Below are 27,900 nucleotides of genomic sequence, written 5' to 3' on the forward strand. Positions count from 1 at the left end.
GGAGATCCTCTCCACTTTGAGCTGGCAGTTTGCACTGTTGGTGGTAGACATGATGTGGAGATGCTGGACTAAAGTGGGCACAGTAAGAAGTCTTACAACACCAGGTTAAAGTCTAATAGGTTTGTTTGGAATCATGAGCTTTTGGAGCGCTGTTCCTTCCTCACTCACCTGGTGAAGGAGCAGCACTCCAAAAGCTTGTGATTCCAAACAAGCCTGTTGGATTTTAACCTGGTGTTGTGAGACTTCTTACTTTATTCAACTCAAGGTCATGGAGAGTTGGACCCTATCCTGACAGTCATTGGATGGGATCTTCCGGCTGCGCTCACCCCAAGAACGGAAAATCCAATCTTTGCATGGCCCTGTCCCGCCTGCTGCAATTCCCATGGCAGGCGGGACAGGAAAGTTCTGCCCCTGGCGTTTTACTCAGGACAGAATGTCAGTCCTTTTATAGGGCACACACTCACATTCACACACAAACTGAGGAGCAATTTAGCATGGCCAAACCACCTAATCTACATATCATTAGACTGTGGGAGGAAACCTGAGCACCCGCGCAGACATGGGGAGAACGTGCAAACAGCAGAACGTGTGAACAGACAGTGACCTGAAGCTGGAATTGAACCCAGGTCCCTGGAGCTATGAGACAGCAGTGCTCATTACCATGCCATCGCGCTACCCCATTTTCATAAAAATTTCAACGAAAGTTATTTGCCGAAGAAGATTCAAAATATGTGAAATAAAAATGTCCAATGGGCTCAAAGACTTATCTCCTCGCTCACCCTCACTAATTAAGTGCCAGAATCTGACTTTTATAGATGAGGTGTTTTCCCGAACAACCCCTTTGTGGCAAACAAGATCGTAAATATAGGTGAGACGGAACGATTGGGAGTGAAGCTCGCTAATGACGTTACGATACGTGCAAAAACATGTAAGTTGACATCTTGCCTGTTTTGGGCGTGGTCTTGAACGTGTCGAGTTTTTTTTCCATGGTAAGATGGGAATGGGTGCCAAAAAGGAGCACCATTTCCACTGGCCCCTTTATGCCCAATTTTATGACATTTTTCTGCTGTAAAAGGGGTGCAGTGAGGTTGTAAAATTCCACCGAGTGTTTTCCAGTTGTTAAACTTTGCTTTGCCTTTTCAGGAAATGAACCTCTCAGTAAAATTCCATCCTAAATGAACAGAAAGTGACGTCAAGGCCTCTTTTCAATCCAGCAAATTATATATGTGAAACTGTAGCTTCTTTTTGACAACTCCACTTAAACCAGTCTCAAAGATGACACAGAGTGGCACAGTGGCTAAGTGGTTAGCACTGCTGCCTCACAGTGCTAGGATCTGGGTTCACTTCTGACCTTGAGTCACTGTCTGTGTGGAGTTTGCACATTTTCCCTGTGTCTGTGTGTGTTTCCTTTGGGTACTCCGACTTCCTCTCACAGACCAAAGATGTGCGATTTAGGTTGATTGGCCATGCTAAATTGACGCTGGCGTCAGGGGGATTAGTTGGGTAAATATTTGGGTTTACGGGAATAGGGCTTGGGTGGAATTGCGGTTGGTGGAGACTTGATGGGCCGAATGGCCTCCTTCTACACAGTAGGGATTCTATTCTGTGATTCTAAGACGAGTCTGAAAACCACAAAAGAGCAGGAGCACATCTGGATACATGAATTTCGTAAAATTTTCAGTTCTTACTCTGTATTCTTAGCAGCTGAGAAACGCTGACCAGAACCTGGAAATTCAGATTATTTCCTGGTAGATATGCAATGATGAGCTGTGGGATGTTTTACTATGTTCGATTATATTACTTGAAGGGTCAATGTTGTGACTCTTCCTGATGCATGACCTTGGTGTGCAGGCACAGTTTTAAAACTTGCTGATGATATGGAATTTGGAGACGTTGTGAACCGTGAGGAGATTAGTGTAGAGAACTTGAAAAGAACATTGACAAGTTGATGAAATGAGTGTGCAAGTGGCAAATGAAGTTCAATGCCCTAAAGTGTGAAGCAATTCATTTAGGTAGGAAGAACATGGAGAGACACTAGAAAATAAAGGTTACAATTTTAAAGGGGTGCAGGAGCAGAGGGATCTGGGTGTATATGTGTGTAAGTTATTGAGGGTGGCAGGGCAGGTTGTGAGAGTGGTTAATAAAGCATACAATACCCCAGGCTTTATTAATAAAGGCATAGAGCGCGAGAGCAAAGTGGCTATGTTAAACCTGTGTAAAAAAAAATTACTTGGGCCTCAACTGGCATTCGAGAGAATGTAGAAAAGATGCCAGATGGCTCCAGAGATGTGCAGGTTAGCACATTGGCCATGCTAAATTGTCCCTTAGTGTCCAAAGACGTGTAGGCTAGGGGGATTAGTGTATAACAGGGATAGGGCAGGGGGTAGGCCTTGGTAAGATGCTCTGTCAGATAGTTGGTGCAGACACAATGGGCTGAATGGCCTCCTTATGCACTGTATGGATTGTATGATGAGGAACTTCAGTTATGTAGATAGATTGGAGAAGTGGGGACTGTTGGCCTTGGTGAAGAGAGGGCTCAGAGGAGATTTAATAGCGAATTCAAAACCTTGAGGGATCTGAACAGAATAGGAAAAACTGTCCCCACTGTTGGAAGGATCGAAAATGTGAGGGCATGTATTTTAGGTAATTTGCAAAAGAGGCAATGGCAACATGAGGAAGAACTGGGATTGGTATCAGAAAAGGAAGAATGTACAGGGTTATAGAAGAAGGCAGGGGACAGGCCCTATGTAATTGCTCATTTGTAGAGGTGGGGCAAACTCAATGGGCAAAATCGTCTCTTTCTGTGCTGTGACACTATTGTGATTCAGGAAAAGGTGCTGTGCTAGTGCACATTATTATTGTTAGTGACATTACAAATGCTAATCTCTAGTGTGATAATCATCTCATACCAAAAGCGTTGATAGAAGGAAATATTAACCTAACCCATCCCATTGGAAACAGACAACATTGGATGTAATTGGTTTTAAATCCTGCCCATATTCATTATCCATTGAAGTCAGCAGTGTGATATTGGGTGGATTGGAAAAACTGATGTTCCACCCAATGAGTTAGATTAAAATTATCCCCAGTGATAGTTTAAATTTGCATGAACCAATGCAACACAGGACAGTGATCATCACAAAATTATACGGCTATTCTTGGCCTTAGTGATGACATCTGAAATTCTGGATTAGATTACTGCTTTGCGAAATGTCACAGCTACTCATTACTCTTGTCTAAAGTTTATTTTGTATTGTTTCATGTGGCTACGTATTAAATTGATTTCTGCTGTGCTGGTTGTACTCAGTTTAGAATCATTAAAGAGTGAGCTTTGACCAGCAATGATTGGTGAGTTGGCGTCGGGTGAAAACCATTGAACCAAAGAATGCCTGCAGTGCAGATTGAGGCCATTCAGTCCCATTGAGAGTACACTGACTCTCTGAAAGAGTATCTTACCCAGGCATACGCCCTGCCTATTTGAGTTAGAACTCCACCGCTTGTGAGCAATGCCGAATTTTACATCCAAAACTCTACATCCCTACTCCAGAAACCTGCCTCTGTCAATGCGAACAGTATCTGGAGGACAATCATTGAAGGGTCATTGCACAAAAAAGACCATTTGGCCTGTCATGGGAATGCCACCTCTCTGCAAGAGCGATTCATTTCGTCCTTTTCTCCAAAGCCTTCTCCCCCCAGACATTTTATCTTCAGATAATTGTCAAATTTTCTTTTGGAGACCTACTATTGAATCTGCCTCCATCACACTATTAAGTCATGCATTCAAAATGCTAACCAATGCCTGCGTCAAAGTAAGTTCCCTCACATCACTGTTGTGTTGTTGATAATCACCTTAAATTGGCCTCTGGTTCTTGATTCTTCTATCAGTGAGAACAGTTTCTCCCTATCCACTCATTCGAGAACACTCATGATTTTTAACATCTCCATCAAACCTCCCTTCAATCTTCACTTCTCCGAAGAGAACATCCTGAGGTTCTTTAATCTGCCCACGTAGCTGAATTTACTCTTCCCTGAAACCATACTCATGAATACTTTTCTGCAGTCTCTCTAATGCCTTCTACTCCTCAAGTGTAATGTTCCAAACTGGACACAATACTCCAGTTGAAGCCAAACTAGTGTTTTGTACAGGTTCATCATAACTCAATTGCCTTTGTACTCCATGCTCCTATTCATAAAGCCCAGCACCCCCAATGTCTTACTAACTGCTCTCTCAACTTGCTTTGCTACCTTCAATGATTTGTGCTCAATGCTGTAATGGGATAATGTCAGAATATTAGAAGATGATAGAACATTAGCTTTATAGGAAGAGGTAAAATATCTGAAGATTCATTCTCCATCCAATCCAAAGATATGCGTGTTAGGTGGATTGGTCAAGCTAAATTGCCCGTTGGTGTTCAAAGAGGTGTATGGTGGTGGATTAGCCACGATAAGTATGCAGGGTTACGGGGTTAGCATGTGGCGGGGCGGGGGTGCGGGCTTTTGGTCCTTTGGAGAGTCAATGCAGACTCAATGGGCTGAATGGCCTCCTTCTGCACTGCAGGGATCCTATGAAATCTATGAAACCTATTCTATGAAATCATTAGGTCTCCCACAAATGCTGTTCTGGTATCACCAATGTATGTATATTTTTAAGCCCCATCTTTATTTTAATCTATAATTAAAATGTTTTCTTTTTGTCAATATCTACCTCTTATTCAATGCAATTCAAAATAGATTCACCAGACATTTATCTCATTCTTGTTTATGCTTTATTACGTGTAAATTAAATGTCATGCATGTGAAAAATAGAATAAGAAAAATAGAACTAGAAAAGATATTCCCCACTCCAACCAGAAGCCATATAATCCCTTTGGAGAGACAGAAAAATAGTTGTAAAATTCCAGGTCAACTTGGGGGAAACATTTAACCCATTCCTCTCCAACCCCTGAAGTAAGACTATTTCAGGAGACCTCTCATTAATATTATTGGCAATTTTTATATGGTTGTTCCTCACCCTAGTTGGAGACAGAAAAATGGCAAGATTGCCTGCATATCTAGACTCACAACTTTGTAAAACTATTTTATTGTGCATGAAGTATTTCTGGACAGATTCGAAGAATATCAATTGTAACGGGAACAACAGCTTAAACTGCATGAGAAAAAACAGCGGACTGGTTGGTAAGTGGACTCCATTGATAGAGGCGCTGCCATGGATGATACACTAGGGAATAGTTAACTTCTAAGCTTTTGTTTAAATTGAAACTGGGCAAGTTGACCCTTATTGTCAAGGTTTTGGAAATGAAGCAGGGAATGACTTCCCCCAGTTTTTGTTTAGTTTAAAATGAGACGCACTCTTCACGTTTGCAGAGGACCAGAGTCCATGTGTGAATCTTCTACTGCGTGCAAGTCAACCACGCTGTGAGTCCAACTGATAATCTTAAATTGGTTGTTAGTGTAATTCTTATCACAATCAGGATTGGACAACACCTGCTAAACAATCAGGCAATCACATCTAATGTTGAGCGCAATGTTTTGAGTTCTTCAGCATCGGTTGGTTGGATACGGTCAGTAGTTTGCATGTTTTGAACAGCCAAAGGGCTGATCAGTTTGATATGATCCATTAGTTGTTAGGACTTATGGCCTATATACTTTGCATCACATCAGCATTGAAATTCTGCTGATAAAACATGGAGGGCTTTTTCTATTGTCTTCATTTGTGGGTCTTCTATTGTGGGGTGGAACAATGGCACAGAGGTTAGCATTGCTGTCTCACAGGGACCTGGGCTCCATTCCAGCCTTAGGTGACTTTCTGTGCGGAGTATGCACATTCTCCCTGTGTCTGTATGGGTTTCTGCCAGATGATTTTCTCCCACACTCCAAAAATGTGCAGGTTGGGTAGATTGGCCATGCTAAATTGCCCTTCAATGCTGAAGATTAGGTTGGGGGGGGTTAGTGGGATAACTGTATGGAGTTATAAGGAGAGGGCAAGGAATGGACCTGGATAAGATACTTTGTCAGAGGGTTGGTGCAGACTCTATGGGCCGAATGACCCTTGTCTGCACTGTCTGGATGTAACATGTCAGCTCTGATGAAGGGTCTTTCAGACTTGAAACATTGGCTCTACTCTTTCTTAGCAGATGCTGTCAGACCTGTTGATATTTTCCAACATTTTCTGTTTTCGTTTCATGGAGCGCACTTATTTGATTTGATTTATTGTAGGCAGACGTGTTGGGATACAGTGAAAAGTATTGTTTCTTGCGCGCTATACAGACAAAGCATACCATTCATAGAGTATAGTAAGAAGTCTCACAAAATTAGGATACTTCTTACTGTGCCCACCCCAGTCCAATGCCGGCATCTCCACATCATGACATTCATCGAGTACGTAGGGGAGAAGGAAAGGATGACTTGGATCATCATGAATGACAAGCTAATTCCTTCAAACTTAGTCACTCAGTACTTCGCCACCCGCCACCTGGACAAAGGGACTGAGAGGAATCTCTGCCCTTCTAGCCAGCAAGAGGTCTCACAACACCAGGTTAAAGTCCAACAGGTTTATTTGGTAGCAAACGTCACTAGCTTTCGGGGCTTTGCCCCTTCGTCAGGTGAACGGGGAATTCTGATCACGAACTGGGCACATAAAGGCACACACTCAGTTTAGTGAGGTGGAGAGGCTCTTCCCGCTCAGAAAGGACAGTAGGACTAGAGGGCACAGCCTCAAGATAAAGGGGGGGCGGTTTAGAACAGAGTTGAGGAGGAACTTCTTCACTCAAAGGGTGGTGAATCTCTGGAATTCTCTGCCCGTCGAAGTGGTGGAGGCTGCCTCGCTAAATCTATTTAAGACGCGTGTTGATAGGTTTTTGATAGGCAAGGGGATTAAGGGTTATGGGGAGAGGGCGGGAATGTGGAACTGAGACACGACAGATCAGCCATGATCTTATTGAATGGCGGGGCAGGCTCGAGGGGCTAGGTGGCCTACTCCTACTCCTATTTCTTATGTTCTTACAGAATACTGATTAGAGTGCGAATCTTTACTGCCAATCAATTCTTAAAGGTGCAGGCAATATGAGTGGAGATAGCATGAAACATAGGTCAAAGAGATATGTATTTTCCCCAAACAGGACAGTAAGTTAGTTGTTGCAAGCCCAGGCAAGTCATGGGGGTAGCCAGCACTAGTACAACTTTGCCAGTCTGTTCCCTTGCCTGTACCAAAGATGGCGTCCCGCCTCACTGCCTCACTGCGCAATGCGCACGCGCGACGCTCCCTCGGCCACTAGGAGCGGGGGCGACTTCCGCTCCTGCCGTCGCCCGGGTAGACCCCGTATACCGGTAGGCAGCGGGCTAAGATGGCGGCGGCTGAGGTAGCTGATGGCGATGATTCCCTGTACCCGATCGCCGTCCTGATAGACGAGCTGCGGAACGAAGATGTGCAGGTGGGTTGAGAGAAGCGAAGCGGGATTGTCTTTGTCCTGGGGCTGGGCTATGGGGCTGAGGGAGAGGCAGCTATGTAACTGAGGTCCGGCCTTGGAACTGAGGCCCCAGCTCTGGGACTGAGGCCCAGTGCTATTAGCATCTCTGTGTGGACCTCACACGGTGAATAGGCCATATTTACAAAAGATTGAGCTTCCAAACTGCGAAGAATTGTAATAATAATAAACCCATTTCAATAAAGTACTGAATAGCTGCCTTCTGCTCTTTTTATACCACATTTTTTCTGCAGAAATTCCGCTCTTCTGAAGCAAGAAGAGTCAATTTGTTTGCAATTCATTCTGGGTGTGTGGCTCGCGTTGACCCCATCCTTAGTGGCCTTGAGAAGGTTCGGCTGCTTGAGCTGCTGGGTCGTAGTTTGATATAATTGAATGGCTTGCTGGGCCAGTTGAGAGGGAAATTTAAGATTCACTTATTTTGGAGTCATGTATGGACTGTTCTGGGAATGAATGGCAAGTTTCGTCCCGTAAATAGTATTAGTAAATTAGTTGGGCCTTTAATGTAATCAGCTTAATGGTTTGCTATGACTGATGTCAATTTTTTAGTTCTGGGTTTTTTCTTTAGCTTTTAAACAGAATTTCTAGTTCCCAAACTGCCATGATGGAGCTTGAGCTCCAATTCCCTAGAATACTAGTGCAGATCATGCATACTAAATTTTCTGTGCCAAGTGTTTCCAAATGTTTACCTAAGTCTCTTTGAAAATATTGCATCTCTTTCCACCATCACTTTAGATGGTGGCACAGTGATTAGCACTGTTGTTTCACAGTGCCAGGGACCTGGGTTTGATTCCTGGCTTGGGTCACTGCCTGTGTTGAGTCTGCATGTTCTCCCTATGTCTGTGTGGGTTTCCTCCTAAAGTCTGAAAGATGTGCTGATTAGATGCATTGGCCATGCTAAATTCTCTCTGTGTAACTGAACAGGTGCCGGAGTGTGGCGACTATGGGATTTTTCATAGTGACTTCATTGCAGTGTTAATGTGAGCCTACTTGTGACACTAATAAATAAACTATCGTATTAAAAAAGTAAGCCTATTTGTAACAGTAATTCATAAACTTTAGACTGCGTTCTAGATCATGACTCACTGCATGAAAATATATTCTCCTTGTCTCCCCTCTGGATATTTTGTTAATTATCTTATCTCTATTTCACCTTCTGTCACTAGAAATAGTTTCTCCTTATTTATTCTCTGAAAACCCTTTGTCGTTTTGAACACCTCCACGTGTCCTTTTAATCTTCTAAGAGCAATCGCAGTGTCTCCACTTTCTGCACAAACCCAAAACCATCATTCCTGTTGTATTTTGGTAAATTGGTATTCGCTCCAAAGGCCTTGATGTCCTTCCTAAGTGTGATATTCAAAATTGAATACTACTCCAGCTGAGGTCCAACCAGGAATTTGTTTATAGATGTATCAAAGGCTCTTTTGGTTTTGTACTGTGTCTCTTTATCAAGCCAAGGACCGTGTATTTTTTTCTAATGACGTTATCAACATGTTCTGCCACCTGCATGTAAATGAATCCATCTATGTGTGAATCCTAAGAACGTCGCTCTCTGTTCATGTACCTATTTTAATGTAGATTGAGATTTTGTTATATTAGCAAGGGACTGCTGCCTTGTCTAATGGCTTGGCCTTCAAATTAAGTGAGGCCTGGTCTTCAGATGAATGTTGACGATCCAATGACATCAACCCAAAAAAGCTGGGAGTTTCACTCTTTCAAAGATTAGTACACCTTGGTTTCCAAATCAGCAGCCTTCCCTCAACTAATATGAAAAACTTAAAATAATTTTATTGCTATTTGTAGAACAAATATTTTGAAGAGAAAATAATTGCAGTGCTGTGGGAGGGTGGGGGGTAGAGGAGTGACTCCGGGTGAATTGATCCTGCAGAGAGTGGCAGAGATGTGACAGGCTGCTTAACCATCCTATGACTGCTGTTTACATCAACATGACAAATAATTCATTGTATGAGAATTTTTGTGAAAGCTTGGCTAAAGAATACGTCTGAAGAGAAAAGAGAGGTTGAGTGGTAGAGAGATTTAGGGAGGCAACTTCAGAGCCTCAGGCCTTCCCAGTATTTGGAGCAAGTGGCTGTTCATCCAGATCAAGATGTGTTTTCAGTTTGATTGACAAGCCACAGTGGGGTTGAAAGTCATGGTATTGACCGCATTCATGTGTTACTTAGTGTTGTGTTTTTGCATGACATCACTAAATAGCAGCGTGTAGATGAGAAATAGGAGAGGGCCAAGTATGATCCTTGTGCTGGGAAGTAATGTTTTGTATTTGTATAGTGCCTTTGCCTTAGCAAAACAAGTCAAGTTGCTTCACAAGAGCATTATCAAGAAAAGTTTGACATCAATCCATTGTGGGAGACAGCAGGACAGATGGCCTGTCAAAGTGCTAGATTTTAAGGACAGATGGCCTTTGTCAAAGTGATAGATTTTAAAGAGCATCTGAAGGGAGACTAGAAATGTAGAGGTGAAAATGTTTAGGGAATTATTTCCAGAACTAAGGGCCGAGGTGGCTGAAGGCATGGCTGCCAATCATGAAAGTCTTGATGTCAGGAACAGAAAAGATGCCACAATTGGAGAAGTACGAGAGGAGGGAAAAGGCTGTGCAGGTATTTGTAAACAAGGATGAAAATTTGAAAGTTGAGATGTTGCTGAACTGAAAGCCAAGTAGGTCAGCAAGCACAGGACTGATGGATGGATAGCCCTGTTGTAAGTTAAAACTCGGTCAGCAGTGTTGTGGATGAGCACAATTTTATGTAGGGTGGAAGACAGGAGGCCAGCCAGGAGAATATGCAGTAGTATAGTCTAGAGATTATAAAGACATGGGGTTTCAGCAGGTAAGCAGAGGCAGGATTGGAGTCGTGTGATGGAACAGATTAGTTCATTTCAGGTTTCAACAGGTAAGCAGAGGCAGTATTGGAGTCATGTGATGGAACGGACTAATTCATTTCTGGATCAAAGCAAACACCAAGGTTGAAAGTGGCCTGACACCGTTTCAGAAAGTTTCTTGAGAAAGAGAGAGTCGGTGACTAGAGAATAGGGTTTGAGATGGGGATAAGAGCTATTGGCACCATTTTGCATGAAATTTAGTTGGTGGGAATTTCTACCCATTGTGACAAATCGAAGACAGTGGTGAGTGATAACAATAGGGCTGAGTGTTCAACATGCATGTGGAACATTGCATTGCATTTTTTGATGTACAGGGAGCCTCAGCTGGATTCCTGAAGGTTGCAAAGGTAATGGTGAGGAAGTAGGAAGAGAGCCCTTTGCAAGTGATTTCCTGGCTACAATTTTGTGGAAAAGAATAAAGCAGGCAAGGCAATTTCACCCAACTGGACAATGGAGTGGGAGGGATTGTAGAAAGATGTTGTGATCAGGCAAATCAAGAAGGATAAGAGTGGACTGTCGGCTGTCAGTTGCAGCTCAGAGGATGGATGTCATTTATGTCTTTGAGAATGGTCATTGTGATACTGTGGTGAACATTTAATTGGGGAGAATCTGAAACATGAAATTGTGGGAAAGATGGACATGGATTTGGGAGGTGATGATTTGTTCAAGGACTTTGGAAAGAGAAATTGGAGATAGGTGGTTTTTTTGAGAAGGTGGGTAATGATGGCAGATTTCAAGGGGAGGAATGCTGTACCCAAAGCAAGCGAGCTGTTTTCAAATTTTGCAAGCATTGGAGTTAGCAAATGAGTTGGAGGAATATCAAGAGAGGAAGAGGTTAGTCTTGTGGAGAAAATGTAAGGTCCAGTGATCTGTTGGACTGGGTATCCGAGGAGGTGCAGCATTTGTCATTGAGATTGACAACATTACTACTATTCCCTGCAGCAAAAATTCATTCACCATGAATAAATGTGAAGTTGGGAAAATGCACTGTCTTTTTGCGGCAAATATATTGTCACAATGTGTAATCAATATGGGATCCTTGCTGGTGCAACCTCATTTCAGGTTTAGCACCGAAGGAGCGAGGGCGTTGCAATGTCACATTATTTATTGAGCATGGTTATGAGGATCTAGAGAGAGCTGACAGATTTTGGGAATGAGGACTCCTTGTCTTATTGTATCAGTCTAAAATAAAGATGGGTGCAAAACCTTTAGAGATAATCGGAAAATATAAAACAAAGTTAGAACAGTTGTGAGTAACATTAGGCATTCGAGGAATTGTGAAGCTGCTTAGTTGAGCAGGGGCTGAGAAAGGAAAAAAGATAGAGACGGAACACGAACATTCAATGAAGGAAACTGAGCATTCAAGGCAAAAACGAGTGGAACTATATAAAACTACAATTGCTTGGGATTAAATAAAACACTCAGGAGGATTCACTGAAATGGAAAGAGTAAAGAACAAGATGAAAGAGTTGTTGAAAGTCAAAAGGACATGAGAAATGGGGATGGGGTAACAGTGGAAATGAGCTTTGATTTTTGAAAGTTGTGTCTTTTATATAGAAAAAAGAATTGAGTTGTAATTTTTGGAAAGTTTCAATGCATCCTGCAGCTGATAGCTCTAGTTGGAAGTGTCAGAAGCCTCATGATGATGCAGTTTTTGTAGTATTGGTTATCCAAGAACTCTGATATTGGTTCATGTTGTGGAGATAGCCATCCATTAATCTTTGCAGCTCCAGTTTGAGCAAAGAGCCAAGTTTTACTGAAGATCAGTGAGCCCCCAAACCTTCATATTGAGTTACTATGTGGCAACGATTCCTTTAGGAAGGCAAGGATTGAATAACTTGGAGCTCTTCTTTGGCGGTGTCTTGACCATTCTTGTCATCTTGGTGGTATGAATGAGAGTTTTGTTAAAAGCTTGTTAGTTAAATGATACAAAACCATTTTCTCATAAATGTGTGCACCATACTTATTGGTGTTTTGAAATGTTCTAGTGCAGCTGTAGAACATGTTGGAAGTACACTTGTTTATGTTGCTGCATTTGACTTGAAGTTGTGGATCGTTAAGTTGAGAGTTACCATGGTTTGGGTTGTGATGGAACTACAGTATAAATAGTTGTCTGATAAAGGCTTTTGCTACTTTCTCCATTCTTATTAATTCACAGGATGAGGGCATCACTGGCTTTGCCATTTCTAATAGCCATAGAAACTGAGTGGTATTTCAGAGGGTGTTGCTGTGGGTCTGGAGTCATATGTAAGCCAGACCAGGTGAAGATGGCTGATTTCCTTCCCTAAAGGACATTTGTGAACAAAATGTGTTTTCACAGCAAGCAACAATGTTTCCATGGTCATAGTAAGAAGTCTGTCAACACCAGGTTAATGTCTAATAGGTTTATTTGGAATCACGAGCTTTTGGAGTGCTGTTCCTTTATCACAACGCCGGCATCTCCACATCATGGGTTTCATGGTCGTCATTAGACTTTTAATTCTGAATTTTTTTTATTGGATTCAAATCTCACCACCTGCTGTGGTGGGACTTGAACCCAAGTTCTAGTGTTACCTGGGTCACTGGATCACTAATCCAATGATAATACAACTATGGCACCACCTCTGTTAAAGACAAACATTTATATAGCACTTCTCACAAAATCAGAACAGTGCTTTACAGCCAATTAAGTAAGTGAAACCTGTAAATGAAAAAACCCATGTCCAGATGCAGCAAGACATATATCCAAGCCTGGGTTGACAGGTGACACTTATGATGCATGGGTGCCAGGAATTGACTGTAATCAACAAGAGAAAATCTAACCATTGCCTCTTGACACTCAGTGGCATTGCCACCAGTAGTCCCCCAATATTAGCATCCTGGGGCTTACCATTGACAAGAAACTGATCTGATTCCTCAAAGCCCAGAACACTGTCTACAAGGGACAAGTCAGGAGTATGAAGCATGATCTTCACACGCCGGGATGGGTGCAGCTCTAACAATACTCGAGGCTTGACACCATTGAGGATGTCGCAGCCCATTTGATTGGCATAAGAACATAAGAAATAGGAGTAGGCCATCTAGCCCTTTGAGCCTGCCCCGCCATTCAATAAGATCATGGTTGATCTGTCGTGGCTCAGTTCCACTTTCCCGCCTTCTCCCCATAACCCTTAATCCCCATGCCTATCAAAAACCTATCTACCCGCGTCTTAAATATATTTAGCGAGGCAGCCTCCACCACTTCAACGGGCAGAGAATTCCAGAGATTCACCACCCTTTGAGTGAAGAAATTTCTCCTCAACTCTGTTCTAAACTGCCCCCTCCCCCTTATCTTGAGGTTGTGCCCTCTAGTCCTACTGTCCTTTCTGAGTGGGAAGAGCCTCTCCACCTCTATCCTATCCATCCCATTCATCATCATATATGTCTCAATGAGATCTCCCCTCATTCTTCTAAACTCTAATAAGTACAAGCCTAGTTTATTCAGCCTCCTCATAGTTCAACCCCCTCAACTCCGGTATCAGCCTAGTAAATTTCCTCTGTGCTCCCTCCAAGGCCAAAATATCCTTGCGTAAGTGCGGCGACCAAAACTGCACACAGTACTCCAGTTGCAGCCTCACCAGTGCCCTGTACAGTTGCAGCAAGACCTCCCTACTTTTATATTCAATCCCCCTCGCTATGAAGGCTAGCATCCCATTCGCCTTCCTGACCACCTGCTGCACCTGCAGGCTGGGTTTTTGTGACTCATGCACAAGGACCCCGAGGTCCCTCTGCACCGTTGCATGCTGCGGTTTTTCGCCATGTAAGTAATAGTCTTTCCTACCATTATTCCTACCAAAGTGGACAACTTCACACTTGCCAACATTAAATTCCATTTGCCAGTTCCTGGCCCATTCACCCAGCCTATCTAGATCCTTCTGCAGACTTTCCATACCCTCCGCACAATTTGCCGTTCCACCAATCTTGGTGTCATCAGCAAATTTCGACACCATACACTCGGTTCCCTCCTCCAGATCATCTATATAAATGGTAAATTGCTGAGGCCCCAGCACCGACCCCTGGGGCACCCCACTAGTCACCAACCGCCAATCCGAATAGCACCCATTAACCCCCACTCTCTGCCTCCTATTTGACAACCAATCCCCTATCCACGCTAACACCCTATCCTCAACTCCATGCCCCCTGACATTCTGTAATAACCTCGTGTGCGGCACCTTATCAAACGCCTTCTGAAAATCAAGAAACACCACATCTACCGGTTTTCCTCTATCCACCGCCCTAGACACATCCTCGTAGAACTCCAATAAATTTGTCAGACACGACTTCCCCTTAACGAAACCGTGCTGCGTCTGCTCTATCAAACAATTCTCCTCAAGATTCCTCGCTATTTTCTCCTTGATCACGGATTCGAGCATTTTACCTACAACAGACGCTAAACTAACCAGCCTATAATCCCCTGCCTTTTGCCTGCCACCCTTCTTAAACAATGGCGTAACATTAGCCGTTTTCCAATCTTTCGGCACTTCCCCGGAATCCAGCGAGGTTTGGAAAATAATCATCAAGGCATCCACTATCACCTCTGCCATCTCTTTCAGAACCCTTGGATGCATTCCATCCGGTCCTGGGGACTTGTCCACAATCAGTCCCTCCAGTCTGTTGAGCACTGCCTCTCTAGCAACAATAATGTCATTCAGGCCCTCCACTCCTACCATCTTTCCATCGCTAACACCCGGCAAACTATTCGTGTCCTCCTCTGTGAAGACCGAAACAAAAAAGTTATTCAAGGCCTCAGCCATTTCCCCTTCCCCTACCACTAAGTCCCCCCTCTCATCCTCTAAGGGTCCAATGTTCACCCTAGTCAGCCTCTTCCTTTTTATATGTTTATAAAAACTCTTACTGTCCTTTTTTATATTTAGTGCTAGCCCAGCTTCATAGTTTATCCTACCCTTCTTTATCAACTTCTTCGTCATTCTTTGTTGATATTTAAACCTCTCCCAATCCTCTTCTCGCCCACTACTCTTAGCTACTCTAAACGCATCCGCTTTTAATTTAATACTCTCCTTTACCTCCTTCGTTATCCACGGTTGATTATCTCTCCTCCTATGATCCTTTTTAACCATCGGAATAAATTTCTGCTGAGCACCAAGAAAGATCTCCGTAATGATCCTCCACTGTTCCTCAGCAGACCTACCTTCCAGTGTGCTCCCCCAGTCGACATTCGCCATTCCTCTCTCATCCTATCGTACTCCCCTCTGTTCAAACAAAGGACACAGGTCCGGGAACCCAGTTTCTCCTCCTCCATCTGCATCAGAAACTCCACCATACAATGATCACTCTTCCCAAGAGGATCCTTCACCACAAGGTCCCTGATTCTACCTGCCTCATTACATAACACCAGATCCAAGATAGCTCGCTCCCTCGTCGGCTCCAACACACACTGTTCAAGGAAACTATCCCGGCAGCATTCCAAGAACTCTTCCTCAAACCCACCGCGTCCAGCATGGGTCGACCAATCAATATGTAGATTGAAATCCCCCATAATTATCGCCGTTGCATTCCTGCACGCTGCATTTATTTGCGTTAATAGCCCGCCCCACCTCCAGATCATTATTTGGGGGCCTATAGGTGACACCCACCAGCATCTTCCTCCCTTTGCTGTTCCTAATCTCCACCCACAATGATCCCATTCACAAACATTCACTCCACCACTGATGTACTATGTCAGCAGCGTGTGCCATCTAGAAGGTGCACTGCAGGATCTCACCAAGCTTCCTTAGACAACATCTTTCAATCTACAACCTCTACCATCAAGAAGGACAAAGCAACAGATTCATGAGAACACCACCTGGAAGTCTCCTTCCAAGCCACCCAACATCCTGACTTGGGAATATATTGTGGTTCCTTCACTGCTGCTGGATTACAATCCTGGTACTCACTCCCAAATAACACTGTGGGTGCACCTACACCACAAGGATTGCAGTAGTTCAAGAAGGCAGCTCACCGCCATCTTCTCATTGACAATTCGGGATGATAATAAATGCTGTCCCTAGAGTGAACAACATATGTAAAAAAAAATTTGCATCAGATGTCCTTAAATTGTCAATATATATGAATTAAACAAAGAGATAAATATATTGGGATTGGCTGTCTCTCCATAGTATTTCTTCCCTTTTGGTCCCTTTATTATTATATAGAATTATGCAACTAATAGGATGCAATTTCATTTATTTTTTGTTTGTTAGATATCCCAGTCATTGCTATCTTGATGTCCTTTTCCATTAAGAGAGGGAAGTCCTGATCCTGGAGTCTGCTGTGTTTGCAGCCTGCATAAGATGAGGCAACTGCTGTAGGGCTGCAGTGTCCGGGAGGTTGCAGCCGAATTAGGGAATGGGAAGTGGAAATAAAGGTCGGCAGAGCCTCCTCTGTTCCCTCTTTGTGTGCTGCAGCTCTTAATGTTTGAAACATTGAGGAGGCTGATACTAGATAGTTGGTATCTGACACATTGGTACGGTATTGCAGCTAATTCAGCTGGGGCATTTTACATTCGGCTATGGATCGTTATGGATTTCAGCCTGCCTTTCTGCACCCACCCCACCATGCTATTCTGGCATTGTGAGCCAACCCACAGCATGTGGTCTGCAGTGTTTCAAGAAGGCAGCTCACCACCTTCTCGAGGGCAGCTAGGGATGGGCAATAAATTCTGGCCAGCCAGTGATGCCTGTGTCTCACAAATAAAAAAAATGTGTAGTGGGGAGTTCTTTACCTAATATCCATACTAGCAGGAAAACCTCTCATTATTTAATACAAGAAATGGACTGTTTCTCTGTCATTTTAAGTAGTGTCAGGAGCTCCTCATTTTACAAATTGAATCTTTTTTCTCTAAGCGCGCCACTCATGCTTAACTGTGTGCCCCATAGCACACTGAAGGCTGTCCCATAATTCCTGTATTGCGAATTCCATGGTTTGAGGCATTTTGTAACTATTATAATATCAGGTTTTTTTTGAATACGTCTTTGTCTTTTCAACATGTCCTTCGTCTACAGGTTTCACTGAACTATTGCAGCCTGGGTCTGTTGTAATGTAGGCAGTCCAGCTTATTTACATACAGCAAGGCCACACCAGTAGCAGTGTGATAATTTTGGGTGTTAGAAGTGGATAAATATTGGAACAAGGCACTTGCAGAGGTCTCCTTTGAAAAATTGCTTTGAGATCTTCTACATCCACCAGTGAGGGCAGAACAGGGCCTATATCTCAATGGCAAAACTAAACTATACCATTGAAACATGGTTGACAGCTTTAGTTTATTTTTAAGAACTTAAAAATGTCCATGCCCCTCACCGTTTGGAAAGTTTTGAGATTAACATCTGTATGGGTTCCTTTCCTTCCCCTCGTCCACTCAGCTTCCTCACTGGCTGAATATTGGTGCAACCTAGCCTTAAGGGTTTATGAACCCAAATCAAAATACTTGTAGATACTGAAGTCACCAAATGGCTGGTACACTATCACTAATGCCTGTACACAACATTTATGTAGCACAGCTTGTAAAAAATCAAAGCTCTCGGGGTATTCGGTTGGTGCTAGTGTAGGTTGGATTACTGGCTTTCCCTTTCATCTTCAAATGTAAATGTCTAGCGTCAAAGATCAAAGTAAACTTGTGCATCACTGTCCCAACCTGAAACATAGAATTAAAATCACCCAAGTTGATAGAAATGTGTGCTCATTTCTCTGAAACAGCATTGAAATTGGGAACATGTTGTGGCTATGCTAGGCCTTTGATGCAATTTTACTGTATCCATGCCCATTGGATCTGCATCGTAATGACAGGAAAGTCAAACCATGTACTGTAAATGTAATTTTTTTAAAAGGCTACAGTTGAAGGTTATGAGGTATGCGTGTGTGGTGCTGTGATATGCACAGTTTCATCTTGGCCCTGTTATTTAAAATTGCTTCTGATTCCTGTTCAACATGTCCATGCTCCAAATTTATCCTTTTAACCTGCCTTGGAACCTCTGTGGCAACACCAAATTTGTTCCCAGCTCTAATTAAAAGAAATCTGTTTTATCAATTGTGATTTACTTAATTCATATCTGATTTGTTAGTAAACATACTTTGTTGTTTCTTTTCCTTCCTTCAAATTTTTGGATAATTCTTGTTTTTTATTGGGTTTCATCTTTCATAAGAGACAGTTTCAAAAATTGTTACCACACTGTTTAGCTCACTTCATTGAATGAATATTTGCCTTAACCAATTTCTTATGAAGGAAGAGATGCTGTATGTAAGATTATTTAGATGGCAAAAGATCTAGAACCATGAAATGATACTGCACAGAAGGAACTATTTGGCCCATCTTGTCCATACTAACCTAGGTGCCTTTCAGATCCCATCTTCCTCACACTTGAGCCCATCTAGATCACCATTAGGTAGTACAGTGATGATACGGTTATTGATTAAATATAGCACTCAATCTCTCAATTAGTCCATAACAAACCTGAACGTGACACGAGGAAGACCCTATGATGATGGGCTTTGAACACCATAGATGCAAAATCACTTGCTTCTCACCATTACCCCATGTAATATCTATCATGTCACATTACTCAGACTGTATTTCAAAATTGGCTCCAGAAATGCCTTTGGGCTTTCTAGGAAGCCCAACCCAGATGTCCCATAGACTAACCACTTGCTTACTATGACATTGTTCCTGGATTTATCCCACTTTAAGCGCAGACTTTGTCTTTTGGTTCTACTGTTTTTTAAATTCTCTCAAGTGGTGTGGGCTTCTCTGACTCGGTCAGCATTTATTTCCTCTCTCTAATTGCCCTTGAGAAGGTGATGGTGAGAGCTGTCTTCTGGAACCACTGTAGTCATTGTGTAGTAAGCCCAGTGCTGTTAGGGAGGAACTTTCAGGATTTTGACTCTGTGACAGTTAAACAGTGATGATATATTTCCGAGACGGGGTGGTGAGTGACTTGGAGGGGAACTTCTCATGTATCTGCTGCTCTTGTCCTTCTGGGTGGTAGTAGTTGTGGGTTTGGAAGGTGCTGTCTAAAGAGGTTTGTAAGGTTAAGCCTCTCACTGGATAAGCTTGCTCAGCTGGTAGCAGTGATCCTTTCCCAGGTGTTTATAGTTAAGTGTTTTAATCACTCCTCGTCATATGACATTCAAAAGGCAGGAGTTTCTGTATACTGAGATGGAGCTCTCGAAACTGCAACATCCATAACCTAACTTGCTTGGCAGCATTCTTGATATTTTTATCTTGTGTAATTGAAAATTGTAAAAATAATAATTATCCAGAACAGGAAAGGCACATTACATCCAGTGAAACCATCGTTTATTTTAATAGAGCAACCCCACCTACCAGTCTACTGATCAGACCCTGTCTCCAGAAATATATTGTTATCTGTTAAACCCATCTGTTTACCACTTCACTGGGCTGCTTGGGCAGTGTACTTGGGAATTCTCTTAAACTTTGGCTGCAACACGTTCTGCTTGGCTTCCTTCCATTATTTAGTTTGACTTGGGCTCTGATTCGGAAACCGTTCATCATAATGTATAGGTGTTCAGATCCCGAGAGTCCTTTAATGAATAGTAGCTTGGCTTTCAAATGATCAGTTTTGTATTTTTTAAAAATATGCTGATTTTAAAAAAAAAATTCAGTTTTGTTTTCTTAGGAATAAGTTTGTCTTAGTTCTCAGGAACGTGTCAGTGAATTTTCAAGGATTTCCCACCTGTAAGTATTTGAAAGCCAGCACCACAATTAGACCATTTAACTGGGTCCTTATTCCAAACTCTAGGCCATTACGGAGTGAACACTCGCTAAAAATGGCATCAAGGGGAAGGATGGGGAAAAATACTACTCAAATAGAAGAGACATGGTTGAATTACAAATGTTATATAGTGACATTGAATAAAAGAAGCTGTAATTACACCAAGAAAATTGAATCTCTTTACAAAATATGGAAAATGTCTGAGTAGCTGTAGAGGTGGCGATGTGGAAATGGGAACACCAAAAACTAGCAAAGGTTGGTTGCCTAGTTATTCAGGAGCCTGGAGAAATGATAAAGGTTGGTATCAAGGATGCTGACCACCTTGCAGCACAGTGGGCTACAGGCACTTGTTCCAAATGCAAACCATTCTCCTACCTACTAACGCCCTCCTCCAATTGCCTTGGGAACTCTAATACTGCCACCCAAAGTCAGCAGCATTACTGGCGAAATGAGAAAGGAATCTGTAGTTAATGTGTGAAATTATTATCATTAAGGTCAGAAAACTGCAAAATGCCTAAAGGTCAGATAATCATAAAGCAATATAGCACAGAAACAGGGCCTTCGGCCAACTGGTCCAAGCTGACCATGATATCCTTCCTGCTAGTCCCAGTTGTCCACGTTTGGCCCATACGTTACTCTCCTTGCTTTGAGGAGCTTTTGAACAGTATAGAAAGTCAGATTGGGATGGGAAATTGAAGTGGCAAGTGACAGGGAGCTTTGGGATTGCAAATAGAATGGAGGAATCCTGCAGAGCAGCCTCTTAATTTACTTTTGGCCTGCCCCATGTCGAAGAGGTAAGTGAATAGAATATGTACTTTGGGAGAAGCATGTAGATTGTGACTGCTTTATCGAAGTGTTGACTGTTCTGTTGTCCACAGATAATATCTGACCTACTAAATTGTTACAGCGTTTTCTGTTTTTGCACCAACTGCAGCTTTGTTGTTTTTGGAGTGTCACTAAGAAACTGGACTCGTGACATGTTTGATCAGCTTTGCAACATTATTAGACGTCGCAGACATAAGGGAAAACACATACACAAATACTGGTACTTGTTCCAATATTCCTGCTGAATTTGCCCTGAATACAGACACCCACATCTTATTTGAAAGCTGCTCCTAGTGGAACTGGTTCCAATATAAATGGCTATCAAACCTGGCAAATACTTGCAATATCATTCATACTGACTGTTGAATCTTGTGCCAAGCAACGGTCATATTCCAGTCAGTTTGCCAGCATTCAGGCTACTTTAACCCTGCTGGAAGAATATTGATCAGTTCCCCTGGTGCTAGTGTCTGCAGATCAATGTCTTTTTATAGTCTGCTGTTAAGATAGGAAATGGTGTTACAACATGGATTTGCTGATTTGAGCTCTGAAATGCTCCACCCTCACAATGTAGCCTCCGGGAACTGAGCGCTTTTGTGTGTTCAAACATAGTGCATGCTACTGTGCATCTCCCTTAAGGCAGTATCACATAGAGTGGAGCCAATTAGAACAATTCTTACGAGCTCACCAGCGATAGTTTGTGTGAAATCCCTGCAAGTGCTGAGACTCGGAGGGACCTATTTCATAACTTAGACATGCATGAAAATATTTTTGCTATGTATTGATAGTGATGTAATATCCCACTGAGGGTGTATTCTGAAATGTTAATTGATAATGTGCAGTTCTGTTCTAAATGCAGAAGTTCCTATCTAACATATCACAATAGGCAGTGATTTGGTATACTGGCTGTCCAGTTAGATTGATGAAATATTCTCTCATTACAGCTGAATGACATTCAGCGCAGTTATGCGTTTTACTTTGAGTATAAATCTCACATTTCTACTCTCCAGAATAGAAAAGTCAAGCACCTAATTTTTCACTGTTAGTTGTTGATTTAGAACTTCATTGTGATTTTTCCTGAATGGAGACACAGCTAAAAATTGTGATTATTCGCTCAGTAATAATGGAATTTGGAAGGTGCGAAATAATATCCCAAACTTTGCGATGGTAGAAAAGTGGAGGGCTGGTAGTGTCCCAACTCTGAATATTAATAGCCCATAGACTAGTGAGTAGCTGAGGCCTGCACACTCAGACTTAACTGGTTTAAGCTAGGACTATTGATGGAGTTAAAATTGCTTAGCCAGAAGGGCTGGAGTCCAGTCAGGGCTCTTGCTGTCTATTACTAATCCGTAAGCAGAGTTGGAAGTGTCTATGTGGGGATATCGTGAAAGGAGCTATGTGATACTCTCCATACTAGAATGACCTGCATTCATTCGACTCATCAACGGTGGGACCAGGTACCTGAGGGCCACTGTCGTCCAGGAAATCATACCCCAAAGAGGGATACTGTCTAGCAAACCGTGAAACATCAAGAGGTAGCTAACGGTTACTTTGGGATGAACTCATTTCCTTGGTTCTCTATTATTGGCCTGTTGTGTTGGTCACTGTGTCATCTAATGTAAATTGCCACTAAGGGTATTAAGCTAGCTCTCTGGCATATTCGTCTCATATTGTTTGCTAAAGGAAATATTATTTGTATATTCATTCTCAAAACAGTTTTCCGGACCTAACTGACATTCACAAATTATACTTTTCCTTTTCCCAGCTGCGTCTGAACAGTATTAAGAAACTGTCAACAATTGCCTTGGCTTTAGGAGTTGAAAGAACTAGGAGTGAGCTACTTCCATTCTTGACTGGTATGTACAAAGCTGCTGGTGTTTACTGCTGCATTAAGAATTAGCCAACTGAAATATGAGACAGATCTTGAAACTGATTTGAACTGGTTTCTTGTTTTGGTGTAGATACCATTTATGATGAAGATGAAGTGCTGTTGGCCTTGGCAGAACAGCTTGGAAGCTTCACTGTTCTTGTTGGTGGTCCAGAATATGTTCACTGCTTGCTGGTAGGAAGTAACTTGCATTTATAGAGTGCCTTTTGGACCTCAGCATCTCCAAGTGATCAGTCAATTAAGTAACTTTGATGAATTCTCACTGCTGTCTGTAGACAAAGGCTGCAGCCAACTTTTGTGCAGCAAGATCCCACAAACAGCGATGACATAAATGATCAATCTGATTTTGGTAATAAATATTAACCAGGACCCTACTGTGTTTCTAATTGTGCCATAAAGTTTTCTTATGTCACCTGAGGAAGCACCTGGGGCCTCAATTTAACATCGTGCAATTGACAGTTGGGCACTGTATTGAAGTGTCAATCTAGGTATGTGGTCCAGTCAGATCTTGATGCATGGGCTGCTGAGTGGATTCTTAATAATGAATAGGCGAGCTGTTTCCTGCATGTAGTTTGTCACCTTGACAAATAATAATAAAGCCTTAAATTTATACGATGCACCAGGATATCGCAAAGCGCCTTACAGCGAAATAAAGCATTTTTTTAAAAAAAGTTGGTCAATGTTGTAATGTAAGAAATATGGCAGCCAGTTTGGGCATAATGAGGTCCTGCAAGCAGCTTGATGCAACTGAATAATCTGTTGAAGGTTGAGCTGAATCTATCTCATGACAATACTGAGTATAATATGATCTACTTTGAACAAGGTTTCGTGCAAGTTTAAAAATTGAGAATAATACAATGATATCTGCTAAATTTGCTTCTTTGAGTTTAATACCTGAAACCTCAGGCCTTCTGTGGCAGTTTTATCAGTTGGTTAAAGCTGTATTCCTAATTGTTTTGCTAAAACTGTTAATTTGGCCATTCTCCATCCCTTACTTGCCTCACCAGCTGATGTTCTACAATTCTATATGTATCACTTGCCCTATAATATTGTGCCAGGGTGCATGTTCTTCATATGTAGCTCAGCTGCAGTACTAAAAGTCCATTTCACTGTGGAGTCAGTATAGTTGTCCCATTTCCAAATGTACAAGTGCCATTTGCATGAGAATAGATTGAGAACATTGCTTGATCGTTTCTTAGCTCAGTGCCACTAAAACTAACTGCTGTCTTAACAATTACTCAAACATCAGGCTTGTACTGATCATGTGCAAGCTACATTTATGTCCTGAGCTATTGGAACCAGAACACATTTTTAAAGACTACTTACAAGAATATTTTATATTATGTGCAGAGCACAAAAACCATATTATCTTATTTCATTACAAAAATTATTTTTATTCAATCTGTAATCATTGTAACCGTGAACGAATAACTTAATTGGCCTACATATAATGAAACTCGTTAAGGTTTTTTGTCAATGTGGAACATGTTTCAGATTCAAATGCTCTGATTTTTCTGGCTGGTGAAGCCAAGATTGGAACGTGGACAGCACTAAATTAAAATAATTATTTGAAATTATTAGACCATTAAAACAGGCTATTAATCTTTTTCATATCAATGTTTAATTTAGAAATATTAATTAGCAAGATATTGTTTGAAGTGTCAAAAATGAATTATTCTAGAATTATTTAATCTGTTGGAGCACAAATTTTAACTTTCATATTTAGACATCTGCTTCTTTGCCCTGTGGTGCCTTTCTGTGCTCACTTCAAAAAGTCACTTCCATAGCCTCATATGTCAATATCTGCTGTGCTAGACTAAAACAAAGGCAATTATTTGAGTGTTGGTATTTTGGCAAATATTGGCAATATCAGAGGAAAACTTTCTTCAGATTTGTAGGTACCTTATAATTAAATATGATCACTGCTTCATTGCTGCAAGATTTCAAAAAAGCTGTATTACAGATGTAAAAGATGCAATTCCTAACATGGCAATATACACATTGTACAACATTGTGAGAGTAAGTCCCTTACAAACCCCCATACTTTATTGAGGATATGCATATGCATCTTTATTGTATTAATGGAAATCCTTTTATGCTCCATTTTAACACATGAATTTTTGACGATAATTTTCATTTTTTTGTGGATTTTTATATATCTTCTGTCTTGGTATCCCTGTGCCTGTTTCTCTTTCACTCTTATCTGCTGTGAATTTGCTCAAAAATTAATGTGAAACAGAGCTTTCTTTTGCAACCTTCCTTTTGTTTTGACAGCAGAGAACTAAATGGTGACCATGCATTTCCCTTTAATTCTCCCTTTCTATACAGCCTCCCTTGGAAAGCCTTGCTACTGTGGAAGAAACTGTGGTACGAGATAAGGCCGTTGATTCACTGCGAGCAATTTCCCATGAGCATTCTCCTGCAGACCTAGAAGTCCATTTTGTGCCACTGGTCAAACGTTTGGCTTGTGGTGACTGGTTCACTTCTAGGACTTCAGCTTGTGGTCTTTTCAGTGTCTGTTACCCTCGGGTATCCAGCACTGTAAAAACTGAACTGCGCCAGTGAGTATGCCTTTTACTGTGTATACTTACTTGTGATCGATTGTAGATTAAAAGTCAGCCAGAAATGCTGACTTTTACAGAGACAAACCTTCTACTCTATTGGTTTTCAACTCCGGTATGGGACTTAATTGGAGGAAGTAGAAGCGGTGGATTTCCACCATGGGAAACATAATTTATTTCAGTAGATAAAATGTTTTAAGGGAATAGCTGTTAATCTCATATTGCAGTGAGAACCTGTAGTGGGATTCACCTTTAATGACATTTGCACTTAATATGTATGTGTAATTTTGGGGAGAGAATGAGGTGAAAAATACTAGGTGTCTCCTTGTAAATTGGTTTTCTGATCCCACTCATTTGAAGCTGTGAAGTTGCAAAAAAAAATTACATTGGGAGCTATGTTTGGAAAAGCTAATAATTGAACTGTTGCTGCTTGATAAGGGTGGGATTCAAAGAATTTCACTTGCCAAAAAAAGTAGCTCGTTTTATTTAAGAATATGTAAATTTACAGGATGGAAGGAGGCCATTTGGCTCAGCTATCGACCACCTCTTTTTTTAAAGCACTCCAGAGCATATCCCACTGCCCTGCTCTCTCTGTGTAGACTAGCTTTCTTCTTGAAACCATACATGCGAATTGTATGTTTGTGCCAAATTGCACCCTCCCCCTCCCCAAGGATCCAACAGCTTCAGTCTTTAATTGGAATATTGCTTAGTGCAGTTTAAATAATCCTACATTTCCATAAAAACATGTTAAAAGGGCACTGTACAAAGTTTTGCAATTACCTCGTAAATATTTGCTTGGGCAGAATACCTTTTCTTTTGTCGTATTCTACTTTGCCACTGAGTGATCTTACTTTGGTCAATTTTAAAAGCATTCAATTTTGAGTGTTTAAACATTACAGACTTTGGAATTGGTAGGATCTTTGTCTTGCGGCATCTGACCTGCCTACCTATCATCAACTCTTGTACTATTTCTTCCAGTATTTACACCAGAAATTGCACGCAGAAATTTCTAATACATAAATTAACCGTCAATCTTGGTTTACATTGTTATTTTCTCTGCAGACATTTCCGTAGTTTGTGCTCTGATGATACACCAATGGTTCGCCGAGCTGCTGCATCTAAGCTGGGTGAATTTGCAAAGGTTCTTGAGCTGGAGTTTTTAAAAAATGACATTATACCCCTCTTCACATCCTTGGCTTCTGATGAGCAGGTATGTAGTTACAATACAGCTTCCCTATTCGCAATTCACCTCTGGGCGGTAGATGCCAGATAACACTTCTGCATAAGATAACCTTGCTGTCGTTCAACTTTCAGCCTCCATGGTTGCCTCAATTCCTAAACACTACACCTCCTCCCAACCAAATGAATTTCCAGTCTTTATGTTGGAAAGGAAGCTTTTTTTACTGGATGCCATGATTATCTGTCTCACCTCTATCTTGCTGAAGCTGCTGCAATCCTCTTATTCTAATAGTTTCTGTATTCAATTACTTAAATCAACAAGAGTCATAATTTATTCCACATGTGATGACTTGTTTGCCATGAAATATTTCTCCTATTTCACATGGATGCTATAATGGAGAACAGATGGTTATTTTAGGAAGCTGGTTTGCTATCAGTTCACTGGAGCAACTGTGCAATCTGCGCGCATGCACAGATTGTATTTTACTATGGGTTACCATGGGGTGGATGCAGTATATAAATAGAGGGCGGAATTTTTCTCCCTTTCAACGTTTGATGACAGCAGGAGGTTGCACACCCCCACCATGGGTTCCTTGTTGAATGCACTCCTTGCTGCTGGGAAACCCCCAGTGTGGGTACACTGTCAGCAGGTCTGTAAGATGCCACTGGCATCAATGGTAGTAAGGTTTCGGTGACAATGCACACAAGCCACGATCTGGAATGGAATATAGTTGACTCAAGTTATCATCAATAACTCATTAAACATCAGATCAGTGGGTTCTTATCCTGGTTTATAGAGTCTTTCTTTTGGTACCCTTTATTGTAAATGTTTTACCAATATAAATTCCATGTTCACGTTAAATAAAACTGCCAATGTAAATGTGTCATGCTATAATCGCACCATCCCGTCATTTTTGACTCTCTAATGTTTCGGTTTGACATGCTGATCCACCTCATGAGGAGCATTGAATGGTCCAACCCTGTTTCCTCGTTGTGTGATACCAGTGTAGACCAACAAATCATATAAAGTACAGTGATTCAAATTTCGTTATCCAAAAACTAAGGATGTCTGAAAACTGGACACTTTTAAATCTGCCTTGTGTGAATTTGAATTATTAGAAGAGTAAAATAACTTACAGCTTGTTGGGATAGGTGCTACTGCACTGGTGCAGTGATGCACCGACTAGTTATCAGCTTTGTGTGCTTGTCTTCTCCGGCACTCCAATCTGAGCAATCCTGGATCCCACCAGGCCCAAACTGCCTGACAGGCAAACTGGCCAGGTGCATGGTCTGGCACTGCCTGGGTCCTGGGAATGCCAGTTTTGAGA

At 41.8% G+C, this 27,900-nt stretch overlaps 1 protein-coding gene across 1 annotated transcript in view; it reads left to right on the plus strand.

Annotated features, from left to right (window-relative positions):
• The first annotated feature begins 7,297 nt into the window (after nucleotides 1–7,297).
• The window catches only part of LOC145359758 (serine/threonine-protein phosphatase 2A 65 kDa regulatory subunit A beta isoform), a 50,517-nt gene continuing 29,914 nt past the window's right edge, over nucleotides 7,298–27,900 (plus strand). The window contains exons 1-5 of the mRNA XM_080214523.1: nucleotides 7,298–7,430; nucleotides 22,710–22,800; nucleotides 22,906–23,006; nucleotides 25,161–25,393; nucleotides 26,456–26,603. Coding sequence (XP_080070649.1) covers nucleotides 7,344–7,430; nucleotides 22,710–22,800; nucleotides 22,906–23,006; nucleotides 25,161–25,393; nucleotides 26,456–26,603 — 660 coding nt within the window. The 5' untranslated portion in view covers nucleotides 7,298–7,343. The remainder of the gene's footprint in view (nucleotides 7,431–22,709; nucleotides 22,801–22,905; nucleotides 23,007–25,160; nucleotides 25,394–26,455; nucleotides 26,604–27,900) is intronic.

This window comes from Carcharhinus amblyrhynchos, chromosome 29, assembly GCF_965287045.1.
Source record: "Carcharhinus amblyrhynchos chromosome 29, sCarAmb.v2.hapA, whole genome shotgun sequence".
Taxonomy (NCBI): Eukaryota; Metazoa; Chordata; class Chondrichthyes; order Carcharhiniformes; family Carcharhinidae; genus Carcharhinus; species Carcharhinus amblyrhynchos.